The sequence below is a fragment of the Panicum virgatum genome, chromosome 6N, assembly GCF_016808335.1.
Source record: "Panicum virgatum strain AP13 chromosome 6N, P.virgatum_v5, whole genome shotgun sequence".
Classification (NCBI taxonomy): domain Eukaryota; kingdom Viridiplantae; phylum Streptophyta; class Magnoliopsida; order Poales; family Poaceae; genus Panicum; species Panicum virgatum.
Window position 1 is genome coordinate 36738706 of NC_053150.1, and position 21103 is coordinate 36759808.

At 40.8% G+C, this 21103-nt stretch overlaps 1 protein-coding gene and 1 long non-coding RNA gene across 2 annotated transcripts; both read left to right on the top strand.

Moving 5' to 3' along the window:
- The first annotated feature begins 1720 nt into the window (after positions 1-1720).
- LOC120678624 lies at positions 1721-4779 on the top strand. The gene is made up of 3 exons (XM_039959877.1): positions 1721-2045; positions 2162-2512; positions 4722-4779. Exons 1-2 carry the CDS (start codon positions 1836-1838, stop codon positions 2504-2506), a joined length of 555 nt encoding a protein of 184 aa, XP_039815811.1. The 5' UTR covers positions 1721-1835; the 3' UTR covers positions 2507-2512; positions 4722-4779.
- Positions 4780-14833: 10054 nt separating this feature from the next.
- Positions 14834-16989, top strand: LOC120678625. The gene is made up of 3 exons (XR_005676662.1): positions 14834-15301; positions 15941-16025; positions 16617-16989. It is a non-coding gene; the product is annotated as an uncharacterized LOC120678625 (long non-coding RNA).
- The last annotated feature ends 4114 nt before the right edge of the window (positions 16990-21103 follow it).

Genomic DNA, 21103 nt, shown 5'->3' on the forward strand with positions numbered 1-21103 from the left:
TAGCTTTTATGAGCTTGTGCATTGCAAAATGATAAAACTGCAGCAAGTGAAGTTTATTGGAATTAACCACCCACTGCACCGTTGTCAAATTTTCTCACCCCGCATCTTCCAGACTTCCGCTTCCACTAAGAGCATTATAGACTCTTAGCATCCAAAGGGAGCGACGAACGAAGCCCCTCAGAATTCATGTGTGCGAACAAGTCTTTACAATCCACATTTTAACAACCCACAAGTTACACGCTACGTTTTTTTTCCACAATCTCTAATTGATCTAAACATGGGGAAAGTAGTACTACCGTTCATAAATATATGATATGATTTACATTTTGCTCAAACTTTGGCCAACAATATTTATTCAATAAACTAGTTAACTAGAGTAATAAAACGATCATCACCATAGATCTATCATCAAAACTACTTTAGATTTAACCTATATATTTACCCATTTTCATAAATATTTGTGGAAATTAAAGGATGAATAACGCCAAACGAATGATAAAAGCGCATTGTGTCATATATTTACGAACAGAGGAACAGAGGTAGCAGTACGAACCAAACCTGCCTAGCTAGTGCAGCATGTATACTTGGCAGATCATAGCTTAGACCGTTGAACCATTCTCTTCCTTTTATGGAAAATGTATGTAAAGCCTGTTTGGACATGGACATGTCTCCAACATTACACTAGATTAGTAATATCTTTAATATAGGAAAAGTCTAAATTACTCTCCTAAACTATAGGCAAACTTCAGATAACCGTTCATCCCCCCCCCCACCCAACTATGCCAACCCTTTGGTTCTAATATAATTTATCTTTTTCATTTCTCCATACATAGGTGGAGTTTTAATCTAAAATTTTACAAGATGGTAGTACACATCATGCATAGCACATTTTAGAAAAATACATCATAAATTTTTATCATTATTTTCATTGGTTTGGATATTTAATGATAAATTAATCATTAGAGTTCAAAATTATATGAAAAATAATGATGAAAAATTACGACAATTTTTTTAGTATACATTGTGATGTCTATTACTACCTTGCAAAATTTAAAATTAAAATTCAACTTGTGTATGGAGAAACAAAAAGATAAATTGTGTTATGGGGTAAAGTGGACTAAATTGCATAGTTTAGGGGGTAAATTAAATCAAGTTATAGTTTAGAGGGTTATTCAGACTTTAGCTATACTTGAAGGGAGTAAACTTGAAGGGAGCATACAGTACTTCTTGTGTTATGGATCTATGTCTAACAATACTTGAAATGGCTTAAAACCATTAAGCTAGCTAGAAAAACTTACTATATTTTTGACCTCATGAAATATTATCTATTGACTATAGTAGTATCTATATCAGCTCTTGTGGAACTACTGCAAGTTCATCTCAATTTCTTGCTAAATCAAAAGCCGTGAATGAATCATAAAAATATGAGATCAAAATCTCTCTGTGGTAAATTTAGCATGTAAAAATCAATTAATTTTTTCTTACAAACTTTACCGTGCAAAGGCTAATAGCTCCAAATTTCTAAACCTACTTTCAAAAGTATGCACCTCATAGTACACTTCAGCATGTTATGGCATGGAACATGTTCCATGCCCAAACATGTTGTGTACTTCAGCTGGGTACGGCTACCAGGCTTCCTCTCTCCCCGACAGGTGGGCCAGCTTCAGGCATGCCCAATAACCAACAAGGCTCCGCCGTTCCCGTCACCCACCACCCGGCTTAACCCGCTCGCCTTCACCCACAAACGCCACGCCGCCGCCGATCAGCCAACAACCCCACCAATCTGCTTCCACCCCGAGCTCGGAAGCTTCCGGAGCCTAGGGTTCCCGCCCCACATGGCGCTCCTCTCCGACGACGCCGAGTTCTACCTCCAGGTCGGCGCTCTTTGGGTGCTCTCCGCCACCGTCACCATCACGATCCTCAGGGGCTGGATCCGCGGGCACGGCTTCCGCCCAAACACGTCCCACCTCTTCGTGCTGAGCTACAGCTTGGTGCTCGCCCAGGACGCCCTCCGGCTGCTCCTGGTCCACGGGAACATCCCCAAGGTACCTCCGTGGGCGCGCGGGCTTGCCTCCCCTGCTCCTGTGTTCCCAATTTCGCGCGGACTAGCTAGATTTGCGGGTTTTGTGTGTGATTGTCTGATGGGTGGTTACCGTGGCAGCCCTACCGGTGCAGACGATGCCCCGGAGACGCCAGCGTGCCGGCAGTCCGGGACTGCATTCTTCTGGCGGCACTGTACAGCCGGGATCTCGCGCAGGTCGCCGACCGCTGCTTCACCATGCTGCTGATCGCGGGTGTGTCGTTCCTGGGGGATGCCATTTGGGGGGAAAGGATGCCACCAAGTCCGAGTGTTCCTGAAAGGAGGGATCTCAGTAAAGTTGGAGGCATCGTTATCGAGATTTCAATGCTCATTTCCTGCGTTTTGTCGTGCATCCACGGTTTGCCCGTCTTGCTTCAAGACTACATGGCTGCTGCAGCGAGTGGCAGGGATACTGCTGTGGCATAGCGTTTGGTAAGATATAAGATCTTTATATTTTGCGTACCCTCCATCTTGATTTCAATTTCTGTCAGTTAGTCCAAATCAAGGAAAGTTCTAAAAATATCTGGCTAGTCTTTGTCTCTTATATGTTTGGCTCTAATGCTTTGTTTGTAAGGGGAAAGGGGATATTCTCTAATAATGTACTGCTGGACTAATTTTAGATGTCAGGGTAATATTTGGGTTACTGCTTGGATATGATGCTTAATTGCCATGTAGTACCTAGATTCCTTACTCGAAAAGTCAAAATGGAATCCTCACTTGACTAAGCATAACAAAAGGTGGGATGAACTATTGGTTATTTCCATTTCTTAGGATGTTGAGCATGCTGTTTGGACATCTCTGCTTTTATAGGTGACACATCTCTTCTTCCAATTATATATGCAAAGTCACGAACTAGTGTTAACATGATGCGGCTGCCTTAAGTTTTGTTTTATTTATTGTTGATTAAATGACTATTTTGCAAGTTGCAACTTTATTAGTTCTTTTTCATTTCACTATTAAGAGAAATTCTGTGTCCCATGAATTCTTGCTAACAGATACTGGCTGACTACCTGTGTTAAGCATTAGCACTTTTCTATATGTAATTATGAACTGATTTGACACAATGATCATCGCATGTGTTATGCATTATTCTTCCCTGAACTTTTGATATGAGTATTCATATTCAGTTGTGGAATAAAATCTGCTAGTGAAGTTGATAATTCATAGCACGCATTATTTCAATCTGATATGTACTCCACATTGGCACCTTTTATTTAGAGCCATCATCCATGGGGCCACAAAAAAATTTACTTATATTCACTCTAACTCATTAACCCAATGTTAAAGCTGTGATCACTACAAGGGGCAGGGGCACAAGTCCTTTCAATATTTTATCCTCTTTTTTCTGCTTCTAACAAACCAACAAGCACCATATTCCTTGACAAAGACAGGGTTATAATCTGGATGGAGTGAGATAGTTTTCTCTGTCCATCTTTTTTTTTTATTGGTGAGAGTCAATATATCTTGGTGTTATATTGAATGATTGGATCAAATTCATAGAATTGGTGAGAGTCGATGTATCTTGGTGTTATATTGAATGATTGGATCAAATTCATAGCTCTTGTATGTTTCTTTTTTTCCGGCACCCTTTTCTAGTCCTGAATCCTTTTTGTAGATTGTTTCAAGTGACTGGTTGATTCAATATCACATTTGCTATAACTAGCTATATATTTTTTTCCGAGTAATTACCCATGTTTTCCATATATGGTAGAGCTATATTTGGTACATTTGATTGATCTAGTTGTATCAGTAATTGGTCTTTGGTGGTTGGTGATTTACCCTAGTCAAACTAATACTACTGGAAAAGTGCCCATAGGCACTGGTTGGTGTGTGTAACTGCATATGGCTGTCTTTGTAACCACTTGCATCTATGAACGTTAGACTTGCATAACATCCAACCAAGTGCTGTCTTCTTTTTTTTTCAGCATAACCAAGTGCTGTCTTTAGAAGTTCAATTGCCCCATTTTAGTTGTAGATATTATTAGGCAAACTTTAGATGCTCAATTATCCCATCAAAGTTATATGTGGTGAATACTGATGAGTGATGACTACATGAAGTTCCTTAACATGCTCCTGTCTGTCTACTTTGAGTATAGTAGTTCGATAAACTTTTTCTAAGGTGATTCCTTTAAGTCTAATGAAGGGATACATTATTCTAATATGCATAGCGTGCATGTTATTTGGTAGCATCAATTATTCTGTATTAGTGACTGGAACTATTTTTTGTCATCTGATCAGAGTCAATACCCTTATGTCTACATATTTAATTCTTGTGAATTTATTGGCTTAGGGCCTTCCCAGGCACTAAGGTCATTCTAGATTAGATAGCAGCTACCTAGCAAACCCAAGTGAGGCCTGATTTTGTTAAAGGTTAAAGTTTCTATAATATATAGATGTTTCCATGAACTTGAGCAGTTAGGTCTTAGCTGCATTTGATTTTTCTTTTAGTTCTTGCCTTAGCCTAGTCATGTTAATTCTATATTTACTGGAGTATGTATTAGGTTGCGATGTGAGCTGCTGTGGTGGTTAAGCTCTGCAACAGTTACATTACATACATACAACTACTACAGCTTACATGGGGTTTGTTTACAGAGTTTTCAGCCTTCTCAAACTGTACTCTAACAGCACAATCTATCTGCAGGATACCCTAACATCCAAGACCTTTCAAGAATGCTTAATTTTGTATGAACTAAACCGGCATGGTCTATCACTATTGTGTAATGAATTGGTAGCACACAAACTGAGCTTTCAGTTAGCTCCCATCCTCTGTAGTGTTGCATTAGATGTCAATTGCTTTGTGATGGATGGACCATGTGAGTTGCAAACCATAATATTTTCATGCAAGAATTTGATATAAACTAATGTGATTGGATATCAATTGATTCTGGCTACAAGTTTCTATGTGTAAAACTGACATTTCACTGTTGCCATTACAGTTCTGGATCGTAACACAAGGCAATCTGATGGAGTAAAAGAGCTGTTCTGTAAGTGGCTTTCATAGGTCGAACTACAAGTTGTTGGACTAACTGGATTCGATGCTACTACATGTTACCGGATGCTGTTTCTGTCGTCAAACCATTGTGGAACCAATATGGCATAGTTCAGCTAGGACATGGCTATTGTCCACGTACGTTTTACAAGCATAACTAGGACCAGACGACGAGCCTAAGTTTTGAAACTTCAGCTCAGGAAGTTCTCTATATCTCTGCTGGGTATTTATTTACTTTGCAGAGATTGGCGTGTACTTGAGCGCTCAGCAGCATGTGCTTGTGCACGCGATGAGACACAGCCGCTGTCTTGGTGATATTCTGATTTGATCACGCTATTCGTTAATTCGTATCTGCTGCTCGGTGACAATGAGTATGGTATGCTGCTTGCCGCATGAAATGTTTTCTGATGTAATTGAATCCATACCTTGTTCAGAATCAAAGCTTATAGGTTCCGAGATACCAATTGCACCTGGATCCAAAAAAGTTTATCCTGTGGTCAGCAGTTTCGCGGGGCGTCTTCAGTCCCTGCGCTGGTGACCGAATCCCTCCCGGCCCCGGCGTCCTCTGTTTCGACCGGCCAACCAGACTTGCCGGGGCATGTGCATCAGGAGACAGCCATGGCCACGGGAGCATACGTGACGACGCGGCGCGATGGCCAGTTTGCGTTCCCGCTCGAACCAGCGGCGACCGGCGAGAGTCGGGCTTGCACGGGTGTGACTAGAGCTGGTAATGGGCTATGATCGATCCTAATGCTCTTTTCACAATCCAATTGGTTTTTACTATTTTTAGCTTAAAATTGATAAGACTGAGCCCGATTCTTGTAGAGTCCGACCTTTAAATTATCTATATAAAAAATTAAGGCCATTTACCCAAGGTGTGACCTATTGAGTGGCCGCCGCCGAGAGTTCCGGCCCGACAAACCAGTATCATCTGTCGGCCCGCTATATGGAGTGACAACATCGCAACCAAACCGCTCGCTGCCTTCTCGGAGCAGGACTTGATTCCGATCGATGGAAGAAAAATGGGAAACTCAATCAAATGAACTCCAAAGGACCCTGCAATTTTAACTACATACATCTTCGCATATTCATGGTGAGTCTTTGGCCAAAAGATCTCTAAAAATATCAAGATCACGCCAAGGGTTCATCTGAGAGGTCTTTTACGTCACTACCGGATTCGCATTTGTCGCGCACTAGGTAATTGGTCTATTTGCCGAGTGCCCGAGGAAACGCTCTTGGCAAATATACAACAAATTAAGCATGGGTTTTCTGGGTTTTCCGGTAGTGCGTGCCTGCGTGGACGAATCAGCCAATCAGGTGTCATATATATGATGATACTAATTTCGTTCGTTAGGAATCACAGGTATCACACACATACGTACGTGTCGATCGGCTCCCTTCTCGGGCCAGGATTCGATTCCGATCAAGTGGTGGAGCGAAGTCCGGATCGAAGGCAACTCCATAGATCACGTCACGTGCACTACCGGAAAAATGTAATTTGCCGAGCGTTAGAATTTTTGCCGAGTGTTTTTTTATCGAACACTTGGCAAAAAGGCTCTTTACCAAGTGTAAAAGTGAAGACACTCGGCAAAAAAAAAAACACTCGGCGAAGAGTCTCTTTGCTGAGTTTGCCGAGTGTCAAATAAATACACTCGGCAAATATATTTTTCAAATCTAATTTTGAACCACTAAATAAATTTAAATAAAAAAATTTACCTACAAAGTTGTGTACTTTTTAAGATCTATAACTTTTATATTATTTTTTTATTTTTTCATAAAATGATAGTAAATTTGTTCACAAAATCGATAGCTCTCCTCTATTTCCCATCTTTGTGCTCAAATATAGGCACCCCATAATGACTCCCAATCCCTCTTCCCGCCACCTTTTTTCTGCCGGCGCCTCTTCTACCGCCCTTCTTGGCGCCGCGCCGAGGGAGGAAGGGAGGCCACCGCCGCTCGCAGCCATGGTCTGCCCGTGGAGAAAGAGGGTTGCGCCGCCCTGTGGGCTCAACGGCGGCGTCCACACAGGTGGTCAATGGTGGGGGCCGCAACCCGATGTTCGACCAGTCGTTATGCATCGGTGTGCGCGTGAGGGACATCGACGTTGCGCTCCACTGCGAGGTGTGGATGCTCAGCCGGGTCAAGAACTACATGCAGGACAGCTGCAAGGCTTCGCGCTTGTGCCGCTCCTGGAGGTTGTCGCTGCCGATGGCGGCACGCTCGCCTGAGTTCTTGCAGACCTCTTCCAGACCCCCCCCCCCCCTCAGGGTTCTTGGTTCTTGCAGCTTGAGCTCTCCTACATCAGGGTCGTGCCTGAGGTCGCGCCCATCTCACCCACGCCCAAGCCGGCGTTGACCGACACGGACGAGGAGGAGCCGGAGAATAACGCCGACGACCGCGTCAGGAACGGGAAGGAGCACGAGAAGGTCGAGTTCCCGGACCTGAATCTCGCGGAGGCGGCGGCGTACATGGTTTTCCAACTGAAGTATAGGAAACTCTTGGGGATGGTCTATTTTTTTTCCTCCCCATACTATTTTGGGAGTTGGTAAAAACCATGATTTGCGGAATAAAAAATGGGTAACTCTTGGAGGTGCTTAAGAATTTCACATGCAAGACATTAGGCTCACTTTCAGTCATTGTGGTTTATTACCATGTTCTACAAATTGTTATTAGCATGTTCTACCAATGTGTGAATCTCAGCCCTGGTACTCGGGCCTATCTTTTGATAGTATAAACCTTAGTGACTGAAACATCATTCAGAGTTGGCAGTTTGGACATAGAGTCTGAATTGGATGCATGTGGCGGCAATTACCAAATTTTCACCATGTTCTGATTTGATTTCTTCCCCTTCCAGTAATCGTTTGATTTGGGGCCAAACGATCTCCACCACAATGCGGCGGTAACAGGTTTGTTTATTCCCTCTTCCTTTTGCTTCCTATCCTAAACTTCATTTATGATTTGGATCTCTTCCCCTTCCTGTTGTTGCTTGCTTTATAGTATCCTTGAATCCTAAAGGTTCGTGGCCTACTATCCTCACTCTCTCTCAAAATTATACGGGGTTCTTTATGAATTTACCCTATTTATAAATGTGTCCTGTACAACTTGCCTATTTGTGCTTGCAATCTAAAATGATCTGGTTACATGAAAAACTGATAAATACTGAATATTTACAATCTCAATTAGAAATGATTTATGGGATTTTGTCTCATGATTATTCCCAATTGGGTTCTCAAGCAGATGAGTTGCTTCTTTTCTTCTTTAAAATAAGCAATGCATTATAGTAATATAGAAGAGGTACATTTTAGTATGTTTTAATCTAGGTTGTGGTCATGATTTGATTCAGTGTGCAAACATGCTCTAGACGATTACATACAGTCTATTTATGTATCCAAGCTTCTTCTAGATTCCATATTTCTCAGCTATTTTATTTGTCTATCACAAACAGGACCATATCCAAAACTACAACAGCTGTATGCCTAGTTCAAGCATGCTATGTGTAATCAGGTAAGTAATTTTAATTAGCCTTTTGAATTGGTATTTGCATTGTCCATCACAAATTGGGGAGTGCATTAACATCATTTTGCCTCATAGGTTCCGACAAATCAATAGCATTTCCCATCTTGCTATGTAGTCCTCGATTGAAACTGCAAAATGTAGATATTTTTTTCAGATAATTATTGTTAGCCGCTGCAAGTATATCTTCCTATGTCCAGATCCATCATGTTTTCCCTTGTCAATTTGAGTGGTAGCTGTTTGGTCTCAATATTTTCTTGGCTGCATAGGTCCCTTGTTTTGTGGCCTCATAGGTGATGCCATGGGAATTTGAGTTTGTAAATTACTCATCTGATAAGGACCTGTGGTTGTCATTGAAATGCTTAAAATGGTTATAATGTACCTTGCAGATCCAATTTGCCAGAATACAGTGCTAATTTCCTGAATATACATGGATAACCAACAAGGGTCATTCGCGGTTCAATCTTTTATGCAGAAAAAATTGCATGCTCTGCTGTTTACTACTTAGTTCTAACCTTGCTGCATTGCAAATCTGCAAGGTGTTGTCCGATTCAGATGCCTTTACTTTCTCATGTGACATAGATGGTAATTTTCACCTCATCATCCAGAGTTAAATTCCTCATGTTCATTTCTAATTCAGATCCGATTGGAGAGGGGCTGGCAATGGAGGCGTTGGTGGAGGTGGCTGTTCCATAGTGCATCATACCAAGAAACGAAGTGAATTGAGCAGAAATTGTTCATGTCATGTTTCCTTGCATTTTCTTAGTTGTTTCTTTTGAACTGTACCTAGCCTGTGCACCTATAGCCTTTACCTGTTTTTGTAGTCTGTGAGAGGTAAATAATTCCTTTGAAATTATAGCTTTCTGTGCATGTTGGCCTTATATTGTTTCATATTATCCAAATAAAAGTAGATCCACTTTGAAAGTTATATGCTAAAACCCCAAAAATGCTTCTTTAAATTTGCTTCCATGTAATCTGTCCGATGGTTCTCAATGTACACAACCATGTCTGAAGATCACGTACGGGAAAATAGAGCATTGTATGTACTCACGAACTAAAAATATTTACGCTAATTTTCATGAATATCCTAACTTGGAGTGTTGTCTGCCTCCTGATGAAAAGGGTTGATATACTCTCTGATGAATAAAGTAGTGAAGGCGCACTCATAGGTGCTGACTGGGTTGCAACTGTGGAACAAATAAGGTGCAATAGACTTGGCCTGTTACATGATGGTACGACAAGTTGGTTGATTTTGGCAAACTACAAGCAACTGCGCGGTTTAGATATTATTTGTTGTCACGAGGTTTAGCTTGTAGTTAGGAGAAAGAATGAGGCAGTATTAGTGTTGTAGTGTTCTGAATTTACTCTGCATCAACTTAGGACGCCAAACTCCACGCGTGAGGGGCCTTGATGAACAAAATATTGATCCATCAACTTACTTTGCTCTATAGTCCAGATAATTATCGATTTAACTAAGTGGACATCCCACCATCTCAAAATGTGGCTATCAAAAGAAAGATTTGATTCATATGTACCTCAATGTGGCCATAAGCATGTTTTTCTTCCGGAAAGGCCTTAAACATGTTAACTCATGTAGATCGTAGTGTTTGTTATATTATACATATGAAATGAAGTTATCATGTTTCATTTATTCTCTTGAAGCCATCAACCCCGTAGCAAATTATAAATCGTTTGATCACTAGCATTCAACCAGTCAAATTATCTTGAAGCTCTATAGTCCACGAGCATTCAACTAGTCAAATTATAAATTGTTTGACATTTTTGACCCAAAGTTTGACCACTAGTCTTATTCAAAAATTTGTGCAAAATATCAATTCTTTTCCTGTGGCTTTGCTTTATTAATAAATGTTCTTCAAGAATAACTTAAATTTGACTATATGTTTGTACAATTTTTTCAAATAAGACGAGTGGTCAAACTTAGAGTTAAAAAGCCAAACGAATTATAGTTTGGAACCAAGGGAGTAGATGCAAGCATCCAACTTTTTAAATAGGGAACATATCTGGTGGAAACCACAACCTAATGAAAACCCATGCAAACCATGGTAAAAAAGTCGTCTAAATTCACCAAAAAAATCACACATGTAGATGATATGATGATACATACCTTGGAAAATATCTTATCCAAACTTCACTTCGTTTGTGAGATATGAAATAACAAATTTCTATCAAATCATTTGGAGAGCTTTCTGGCTTGAAATTTGTTATTTCTATATCTCACAAATGAAGTCGAGTTTGGACAAGATATTTTTCAAGGTTGTGTATTATCATATATCTACATGTGTGATTTTTTGGGTGAATTAAGACGACTTTTGTGCCGTGGTTTGACCGGATTTTCATGAAGGTTGTGGTTTCCACTAGATATGTTCCCTTTAAATATTTTCCAATTGTATAAAATTAGGTTAATATGTAAGATTTTTATTTTGTTAGATGATTGTTGACTATATATATGCTCTAATATGAAATGAGTATTTTTCTTGTGAGGTTTCTCTATTGTGTACTCTGTGGTATGTATCTGTACTGAATGATTGCATATATAAAACACTCCAAAATAATGTCCTTATTGACTTCATAGTCAAACTATACTAGATATAAAAATAGCAAATTGAAAAAAAAAATGGATCTGCTTAATTTGCTAGAGACAAAATGCAAAATGTTTAATTCTACAAGCTTAGACACACGCTCAATAAAAATGTATCTATAGTTCTTGATGACACGGGCCGTGGGAGACGCTACAGACATATTTTATTAAAGTGTGTCTATACTCCATTAGATATGTAATAAAGGGTATCTAATCTACAAATAAAACGTATCTCGGCCACATGATCACCATCAATGGACATAAATCTGAAACACTAACACGCATTAGCACTTGATTGAACTATCTGTTTTCGATTCCGATTTCTCAGTTTTCCGGAATTGCTTAGTTCAGATCAAGCCATCAGATTCCAACTAAAATGTTGTTAAATTTTGGTACCCAAAGGCCTAGAAACACCTGAACTCTTGGTGGTCATGTTTTCAGGGGGGTTACCCAAATGTGAAGTTTAGAGACCTGGGAACTCCATCTTACAAGAGATAACCAGTACAGAGTATGGAGTAAGCAACAAAACACAGGAAAAACGATCGGAGACCTGTTTAAAGACTGAAACGGCAGCAGGCAGAGCATACTGTCATGAACGCGTAGAGCATATCAGTCACCCACCCCTCCTTGGCAGATACTCCTCTGGGCTCTTGGCAAGTAGCGGAGGTAGCTCACGAACCGGAACGCCCAGAGCAATTTGATGCAGCGCCCCATGTCTGCGGACCACGCGCTCGCCAAGTCCGGCGACGTCGCAACCGCCAACGTAGGCCACGATCCTCCCCCGCGTGTCGACAAAGGGGAGGGCGGCGCGGTTGAAGTTGCAACTAGTAAGAACAGGGCCCCACACCTGTGTCGTCCGCACCGCGTCCTGGTGCCGCGTGGCCGTGGATGGCGCGGAGCGCGCCTACGTCCTCGTGAGCCCGCGGTAGTCGGTCGCTGTGGGATGCTTGACGAGGAGGACCCCTGGGGCGGGGAGGTGCCCAGGGGTGGCAGCGGGCGTTGACGGGGCCGTGAGCAGAGTGATGCGGACGCTGGTGGCCACCGCGCCAGGGAAGCGGTGGCGCATGGTAGTGCGGACACGGGTCGCCGCGGTCGCGAGGCCGGTAGAGGCTGCCACGCGGTATCGGGCTTGCGAGTTGGGTTGTGGAGAGGGGGAGCAAAGGTACTCGGGGAAGACGGGGAGAGGTGTGGCCTCGGGCTTGTGAGTTGCGTTGTGCACAGGGGGACAGAGGGACTCCGGGAAGAAGACGGGGAGAGGTGTGGGGATCAGTGTTTAAAATAGCGGGCTAAGACATTTAGCGTTTGGCGTTTGTAGATACTAAGAAAGGCTATTGTGGGCTATAGCCTAGGTAACCCATTTAGTGGTTTTGTAAATATCATGTGTTGAAAAATCGAGGCATCTAACCTTTATACCGACTTCTAAGAAGTTATACCTAAGTAGTTTGATACCACTTCTTCCATACCACACTACATCAAGAAGACCTTTACCTAAACACTAATATGAGAGACCAACTCTATATGAAAACTCAACTATTTATTCACCATAACTTATTACAACACATGACTCATGCACTCTTTATGCGGCTACCCTATCATGACACTACTACACTACATAACAATCTTGACATCTCCATTTGAGACCTCTTATGCCATGGTAGGGGAGTGGAGTACCCCTACTTATAGGACTTCGTGGCTCATATAGTTCTTCTATGTGTCCATCTTCCGCACACTTCTTTACAAATATCTAACTCTAGAATTTTCTTCATACTTATGTAACCATACAAATATTTAATTTCTAGAGTATTCCATATTTCACCAAGAAGTATGGTGGCCATCACTACAAGAAATCTCTTAATCCATGTCAATTTTTTCGTGACATTTATATAAAGCGTCATAAACTGGCAAAATCTATGACGATTTAAGAATTTTCGTCACAGATTTGCAAATGGCCCATTTGGACTCCAACTCGGGCCCAGTTTCTATGACGAACCTTTGATAACCGTCATGGATTGAAAATTAAAATCGTCACAAATTTGATACTATACTCAACCACAAATTAATTTGACAAAACAAATATGTTGCTTACTTTAAAGAAAATAAGATGTATTACTTTTTTTTCTTAAAAAAATGTGGGTGTTGTGCAAGGTAGGAAATAAGAAAAAATAAGTTGCCTTCATTTGCATGTGATGGAAGAAAATAAATTCTCCTGCAGAATTGGTGAATAAGAAAAATAAAGAGCTGCTCACCAAAAAAAAGATAAAAAATGGGGTAAAATAAGAGAGAATGGAGCATTCGAACCATGATCTCCAAGACCAGGCCGCCGCACCTTACCACTGTTCCAAACCTTCACTTGTGAAATAGTTTGGTATTATTCTTTATATACTAATATATGTGCTTTAATTTAGAAAAATAATAAAAACCTGCGCCTTATAGGGCATCGAGCACTGCAGGGATTCGAACCCGGGGCAAGGCGTTAAGACCCGAGTGCACTACCAATGCGCCAGACGTTCACTGGTGAATACGTAGAATAATAACTGTTTTATATAATAGTGTTACAACGTGGCCCTACAGTGAAGAACAGATGTGTGGATCATCTTTTTCTTTTTGATCCGGAATTAAATTTTGTAATTAGTATTTCTTCCTCATATGAACTCCAAATTTGATGGTTCTTTTTTCTAAATTTTTCTAAAATCTGGATCTTTTATTTAGTGGCCTTTATTTGTACATTAATTGCTATATTTAGATTGTTTTCATAATACATTTTTTATTCCAATTAAATAGAGAATTGAAAAACATGTTTTTTGCATAACAATTGCTAATGTAACTTGATATTTTTCATTGTTATGGTCAACATAAGGTGGTGTCCAAATTTGAGGTGCATACAAGTTCGAACATGTTATGAGGTATTCAAATATCAAAGTTTGACTTGAAATATATGAAACTATGTGAGAGAGGTATCTATTTGTGAACAATGTATAGTGACATACTATTAGAACGACTTGATTTTTTTATGGGAAGCTAAAAGACCAAAAATATGTTGTCATATCAATTTATATATTTTTTTACTAGATTTGGATATTACTGTAATTATTGTATGGTAATTCGGAAAAAGAAGTTTGAATTATCTCTAGAAGACAATTGAATTTTTCATCAATCTTCGAGACAAGGGACACAATGGAACATATGAGCCTAAATATAATTTCTTTGCAATTTTTTGTATTTTTTTGGGGTAGGGGTACACATAGTTCAAATTGTAATTACTTTCAATAAACATGCAGAAATTCATTTAAACCATGAAAAATAGTAAATAAGTTTGAAAATTATCAAAACTTCTACAAGACAATTGATATGTAGTCTATTATATTCAGAAAATATCTTAGTGTACAGAAGATAATTATTTTTATATGTTACTTCACTATGGTACAATAAAATAGGAAAATAAAGAAAAATGTTAAATGGGCCGAAACAGTAGCTAGGGATGTCTTCCATCAAAGCCCAACTTCTCCCGACCGTCCATCTCCGATCCAACGACTCAAATCGATCCGTAGTTTTATAAATAGGCAAGCAAACCTAGGTCAGCCTCCCTCACATCCCTCTTCAGATTCTGCCGCCCGCCCGCCCGCCCTCCGCATCCGCCACACCCCGCCGCCGCCCCTCCTTCCTAGCTGCTTGCAAGGGGACGAGGGTGCAAGGGCGCCACACGCCACGCACACGTACCACGCTCCGTCCTCATCCGCCTCCCTCTCCGCTAGTTAGCCCGCGCGCAGCTCGTGTGTAGGCGGTGACGCGACCTCACCACGGATCCACGGCTTCCTCCGCAGCACCGCCTCGCAGGACGCTGCCGAGTTCTTCGTCAACGACCTCCTCAATGTCTGGGCCGACCTCGTCCCCTTCCGCCTGGGCTGCTCGGCCGCCGAAGAGGGCAACGAGGACAGCCGCGCCCCGGACCTCCCCTTCATCCCTAGCGCTACCCTGCCCGGGAACCTACAACACGGCGGCGTCCGCGACGTTCATGTCTCCGGCTCCTACAACGGGCTCCTGCTCCTCTGGTGCCCGATCCACCACCCAGTGGGGGCACTGCGCCTGCAACCCGCACGTTCTGGAACGGGAGCTACTTCAGGTCCTATTGGAACGGGAGCTACTTCAGGTCCTATTGTCCCCCCTTCTGTGCCCCAACTGCTTGCTGAAATCCCTTGCAAGGATAGAAAGGATATTATTTTGTGAATCTGTACACCAACTATAGAGTAATGTACATTATTTTTTAAGATTTATTCAAGTGCTAGCGACATGAACATCACTAGTAATTGTAGATAGCTTGAAGTGAGTTAGCAGGTTCAGATTTGAGCACAGTATGGGTGCGAGATATGCGTGCTCTTGTTTATTTTGAGTTTGACAAAAAATGTAGTATATTATACAAATGTTTTCCCCCTCCATTATACGGATCTATCTCCAATCTGTGTGTGTGCCTGTTTGATATCTCGGCTTTGTCTCTTTCAGTTCATATGTTTCCTGAGATGGACAAAGCACAAATTAATGTTACAGAAAGTGGTTTACTTGATCCTAAATAGAAAATCCCTCAGCTGAATATGGTCATTTCCACATATCATATACATAAAAGGATTATTTGTATCATGGACTTTGTTAGAGATCTCGACCTCTGCCTTTACTACTCTGAATAAATAAACATTTGCAATCCTGTTTAGGTGTCGCATATATTTGTGTCAAAACAAGGTTTTATCATATGATTTGTTTTGTTCAGTAAAGCATAGGTATATGCATGGTGGTCACGGTGGCAGACACAGGATTCAGAGAGTAATCACAACACTCAGTTCTTACTTAGCAAGGTCTAGATATCCCTTTGCAATAATATAATATTGCTTCTTTATTGTCTGCTATATCACTCTATACTTGAAACTTATAATGATGCAGTAGCTGATCTATAAATTCAATTTTTTTTGTTTCATTCATGTGCAGTTCCTTTGCGTGATAATTACTGAATACACTACTTTACTTATCTACAGTACACATGCTGGCTCAGCACTCCTTTTTCACACTGATCCATAACAAGTTTTCACACATGCTGTATTATTCTTCCTAGGGTGACAATTACGCTATATAGATCCTTTGCTTCATTTGTTTATTTCTGATTTTATCTTACCCATGCCAAAGTGAGATTAAGATGATGCTATTTGTACAGTAGAACATATAAAGGAACCATTCATATCAGCTTGTTGATGTTTTTATGTTTGAAGCTTATCAACCAGAGCTCCTTATTTGATGTAGTATATTCGAAGCTTCAAATAAAAATGTTTGTCCTCAATTTACTTTGAAGAGACATGGATGTTTGTAACTACCATCTTTCTTTTGAGCAGCCAATCTTTTGGATTCCCTGCAATTCTCAATAGTTAACTATGCGTTGACAATAATTTCTGTAGGTGATTTAAAGGGTTAAAGAACTGCTAGTTAGAATAGAAGAGAAGCCTCGCAGAGTAGAAATCATTGGTAGCCAAATGTGCTGCCACAACACTCTCATCAAAACTGATAGGTGGTGCAAAAGAATTCTTTGCTTCCTTAGTTGTTGCTGGTGGTTCATACTCTTGATGAAATCTATTTTTTGTTGTTTCTGGTGTATTTTGTTGTCTATGATCCTGCAATGCTAGACTGCTAGTTTTGATACATGGAAAAAAATGTATTGATCCATTATTCTGGTGTCATGATGCTGGGATGCTAACATTATTGATATGAGGTTATAATTTGGGTTGTAATAGCTTATTGTGACTTTTGGGCTGGAATTTTTGTTTTGGTAAATGAGCTGTGTATAAATTAGCAAATATTAAATATTGGGCTGAAATCAGGTCCACTCTGAATTAGGCCCATTCAAAAATGGGTTGCAAGGCTGATGTCACTCACCACATCACTTGCAATGTCAGCACCACATTCCACGTCATTGCCATGTCAGCAGCCATGTCATTGACCACGTCAATTTATATGTCATCATTGCTATCCACGTCATCGCTAAGTCAACAGCCACGTCATCCTCCATGTCATCAATGTGTGACATGGCAATTGAATCTGTGACGAAAATTATACTGTTCGTGATGTTTATTTTCGTCATAGAAACCGGGCTTGGGTTGGGCTTCAGGGGGCCCGGAGACATTCTATGACGGTTTTAAAACGTCATGGATCAAGCAATCCATGACGAAAATTTAAGAAACGTCACGAGATGTGATCTATGACGCTCAATACATGACGCTATTTGAGATCGTCATAGATACTATTTTATGACGGTTTTTTAGTGATCTGTGACGAAATTTAATCGTCATGGATCAATAGATTTTTTGTAGTGCATATTTCATGCATACTCTCTAATCTTCTAGGAGCTTCTCACAATTATGCATTTCTACTTCAACATTATGCATAAATCTCTGAATTGCATATAAATATGAAATTAAGAAAATTTCATATACTGAAGTACGTCTTGGGCTTCATTCCCTCGTTACATCGTTGAAAAAATACTAAATTTTGTGAATGACAAAGTTCAATACTAAACTAACAATAAATAAAAACTACTTATATGATTTAGCTGGCTAAATAACTCTTAATTTAGCGGCTATAGCGGGATGTAGCCTGCTATTAGCAGATTTAGCCTTTTAGAGCTAAGACACGGATGTCCTAGCTTTCTTCTCTCTCAAAGGCTATAGCAGACTATAGCGGTGGCTATAGCTGCCTCTTTAGAACCTTGGTGGGGATTGGGAATGGCGGGTTTGGGTTGGGAGGAGGTCTGGAGGTGGTAGGATTTTGAAGGAGTTAGTTGCGGCGGCGGGGCCAGGAACGGGCCCACCCGGTGCCAAGTCGGTTACTTGGCGGAGAGCTGGTCACGCCGTGATCATGCTTCGATAAAAAAAGTATCTGATGGCCAGTTGTGTGTCGGAGTTTGCCGTTGTAGCGCCCTGGTGTACCTTTACCCCCATTTGGCATGCGAGGTTCACTTCGCTACTCTACGTCTCTATGTCACCATCTCTTTTATTTCCTTTTAGAACTAGCTTCCTAGAAAGGCTATGCATCGCGCGGGGATACCATCATCTGAAGCAGGAGTAGCACAACATTCAGTCCATTATAACTTTAGAACCATGTTGTTTTTTCTATATTTTTAGACTCCAAGCTGCAAGCGTGTAGCATGCTTCCCAACTTCTTTGTGTTTATTTCTCCAATTCTAATTTTTCTTTTTCATTTCTTTTTCCGTCTATTGCTTTGTATTTATTATTAATTTATTTTCTCTTTCCCTCTTTTTCATTCTAAAGCTCATATACAATCAAATGTTCTATAACGATGACGTTCGATTTGTAGATAAAATTGTTCTGTGAAGTTGACCCATTTGTTCGCGATGTTTGATATTTTTTTCATTGTACATTATTATGTGTTCGTTTTGCTTAAGTTTTGTTCACCTTGTTAAATTAGTTGTTCCCAGGATCCGAAATGAATTATTTAGTGTAAAAGAAAATATTTTAAAAAATTTATCGTGCAAACATATGCAAGTGTGATCTTGTTTTGAAGATTTTGTCATAAGAAAGATAAAGGTGTCATCCAAATTTAATTTTGATGCTTGGTTTAATACTTATAACTTCTATTAGTTTCGAAATTGCATGCATGTGGGTGATGTAGTCATCCCAGTTCTCTTGCCATATCAAGAATCTTTTCTCTTTAAATGGGTCTAATTGGAGCCCAAAATACCGCTGCTTGAGGTGATGGTTTACCCAAGGACCGGGATAACGCGCAACAAATCGAGCATTAAACAAATCGCGTGACACCCTATCTTGAGCTATCACATTAACCTGAGCTACTGAGAGCGCATCTTCCCTTACCCTGCTGGCACGTGCCCCATGCATGGTTCTTTTTTTACATGCAACTTGTTTTAAAAAAATACTTTATCTCCTTTATACGATCTTCGTTTTGAATACCGATTGCACCGTTGTATTCACTCGATGAGACGAATAAAACTAGATCCAACTTGCATATATTTTCAAGATGTTTTGGACTAGTAGCAATTTATGCGTGAAATATAAGTTTCATATTATTGAATAAGTTGCTACAATATACATATATAAGTTGCTATTTATTATACAAATAATTTGTCACAAGACAAAAGGTGTCATAGGCATAAGTTGCCATATATATATACATTATAAAAGTTATCACAAAAAATATAAATTATGACATAAGTTGCACCAAAATACAATTTATTATAAATATTAGTTGTCATAAATAGAATATGGCATATATTTAAATTGTCACAAACATAAGATGTCATACACATAAATAGTCACAAACAAGTTGTAAATTCCAATACATACATAAGTTGCTGTAGAAAGAGAGAAAGTCGTCACATAAGTTGCCATAAAAAAGAAGTGTGAGCCACATGAGCAAGTCTGGTTCAAGTCAAGACTGATTATGGATGCGAGATGCGTCTCAAAGCAGAATGCCATAAAGAAACGAAGGGCTGCTTGAGGGTAGGTGCGCACTGCGTGGGGGGTGTATTTAGGCGCTAGACCGTGGCTATATATATGCACATAAGTTGATACTATATTCATACTAGCAACTTATATGTGTATATCATAACAACTTATACATATATATCATAGCAACTTCTTCGATAAATGTGAAGCTCAATTTACACATAAGTTGCTTCTATTGTAAACATCTTCAAAATATATGTAAGTGGGATCTAGTTTTGTTTGTCTCGTCAAGTAGAATACAGTGGTGCAATCAGTACTCAAAACGGAGCTCATACGAGAAATATAAATATTTTTAATAGAAAAACTTCATTTAAAAAGGTGGAACAAGAGAGCATAAGGTACAATAACAACAGTGTGCAGGGGCACATGGAGTTGTTGGGCCATGGGCTCAAGGCAGATCAAAGGATCTGGCATATAGGATTTTCTGGGATGCAAAAGCCAGATGCGGGATGGCGGGGTCGTGCGCTCGCACATGAGTGGTCAAGTTTTCCAAAAGATTTGATAGCTGACACATGAAGTTGGTGGGTTGTGAATGTATACCAGGCCAGAGGTGGGACGGCGCGGTCGCATGACTAGTCACCATGTAGCTATTTCCTTTACCCAACCATCACCTCAAGCGACGTATAGCCGCGCCCAACGCCCCCCACCCCCCCAATCGTCGCCTGCGCTCTTTTTTTAGCAATTTAAAACTTGATGGGAAGGTGCAGACTGCACCCCCCCCCTTTGATTTAAGAAGATGTGAGACTCGAACCTGAGCTGGCTGTCTAAGAGCACGCTCTCCTAGCCACTAGGCCGCGAGAGTGCTCACCCTCCTGCACTCTCAGCGTTTGCTCCAGCAGTTCCCCGCCTGTCATGGCATCTAGGCTGTCTTTTCCCAACCCCGACACAGATATCTCATCCCAACACCCCCTCCCCTCCTCCTACCTTCCCCCGCCATGGCTTCTTCTTTGGCTCTGATGTTCCTTCTATCAACACTCCCCCCAATCGTGCACCAGCCTCCTCGCTGCCACCCAACCTAGTCTCCTCTTCCAAAACTATGCTCTTTCCCTTTCTTACCGGAACAACCTCCTCTCTGTTCCGTGCTCCCTCCTCTCTAGTGTTGTTTCATTCCTTTTGGATCACTATGGATTCCATGCCTTCCTGTGTGCTCCATTGTTTCAGACTACCTGAACTTCTGCATGGGCTCCAAGGCTGACTCCTTCGACATCTTCTTGGTTCCTAGATTCTATGTCCTGCTCGTCCGCTCGTCCGTTCTTTCTTTGATTCTACATCTGCAAGGTCTCTCACATGGTGGATTGCCATTACCAGAAAATGCACGTTGCGCAATGCCCCAAAATCGTCACAATAAGCCCATTTTCGTTGCAATATAAAGGAAAATCAACAAATTAAGGGTCGTTTGGAAAAAAATC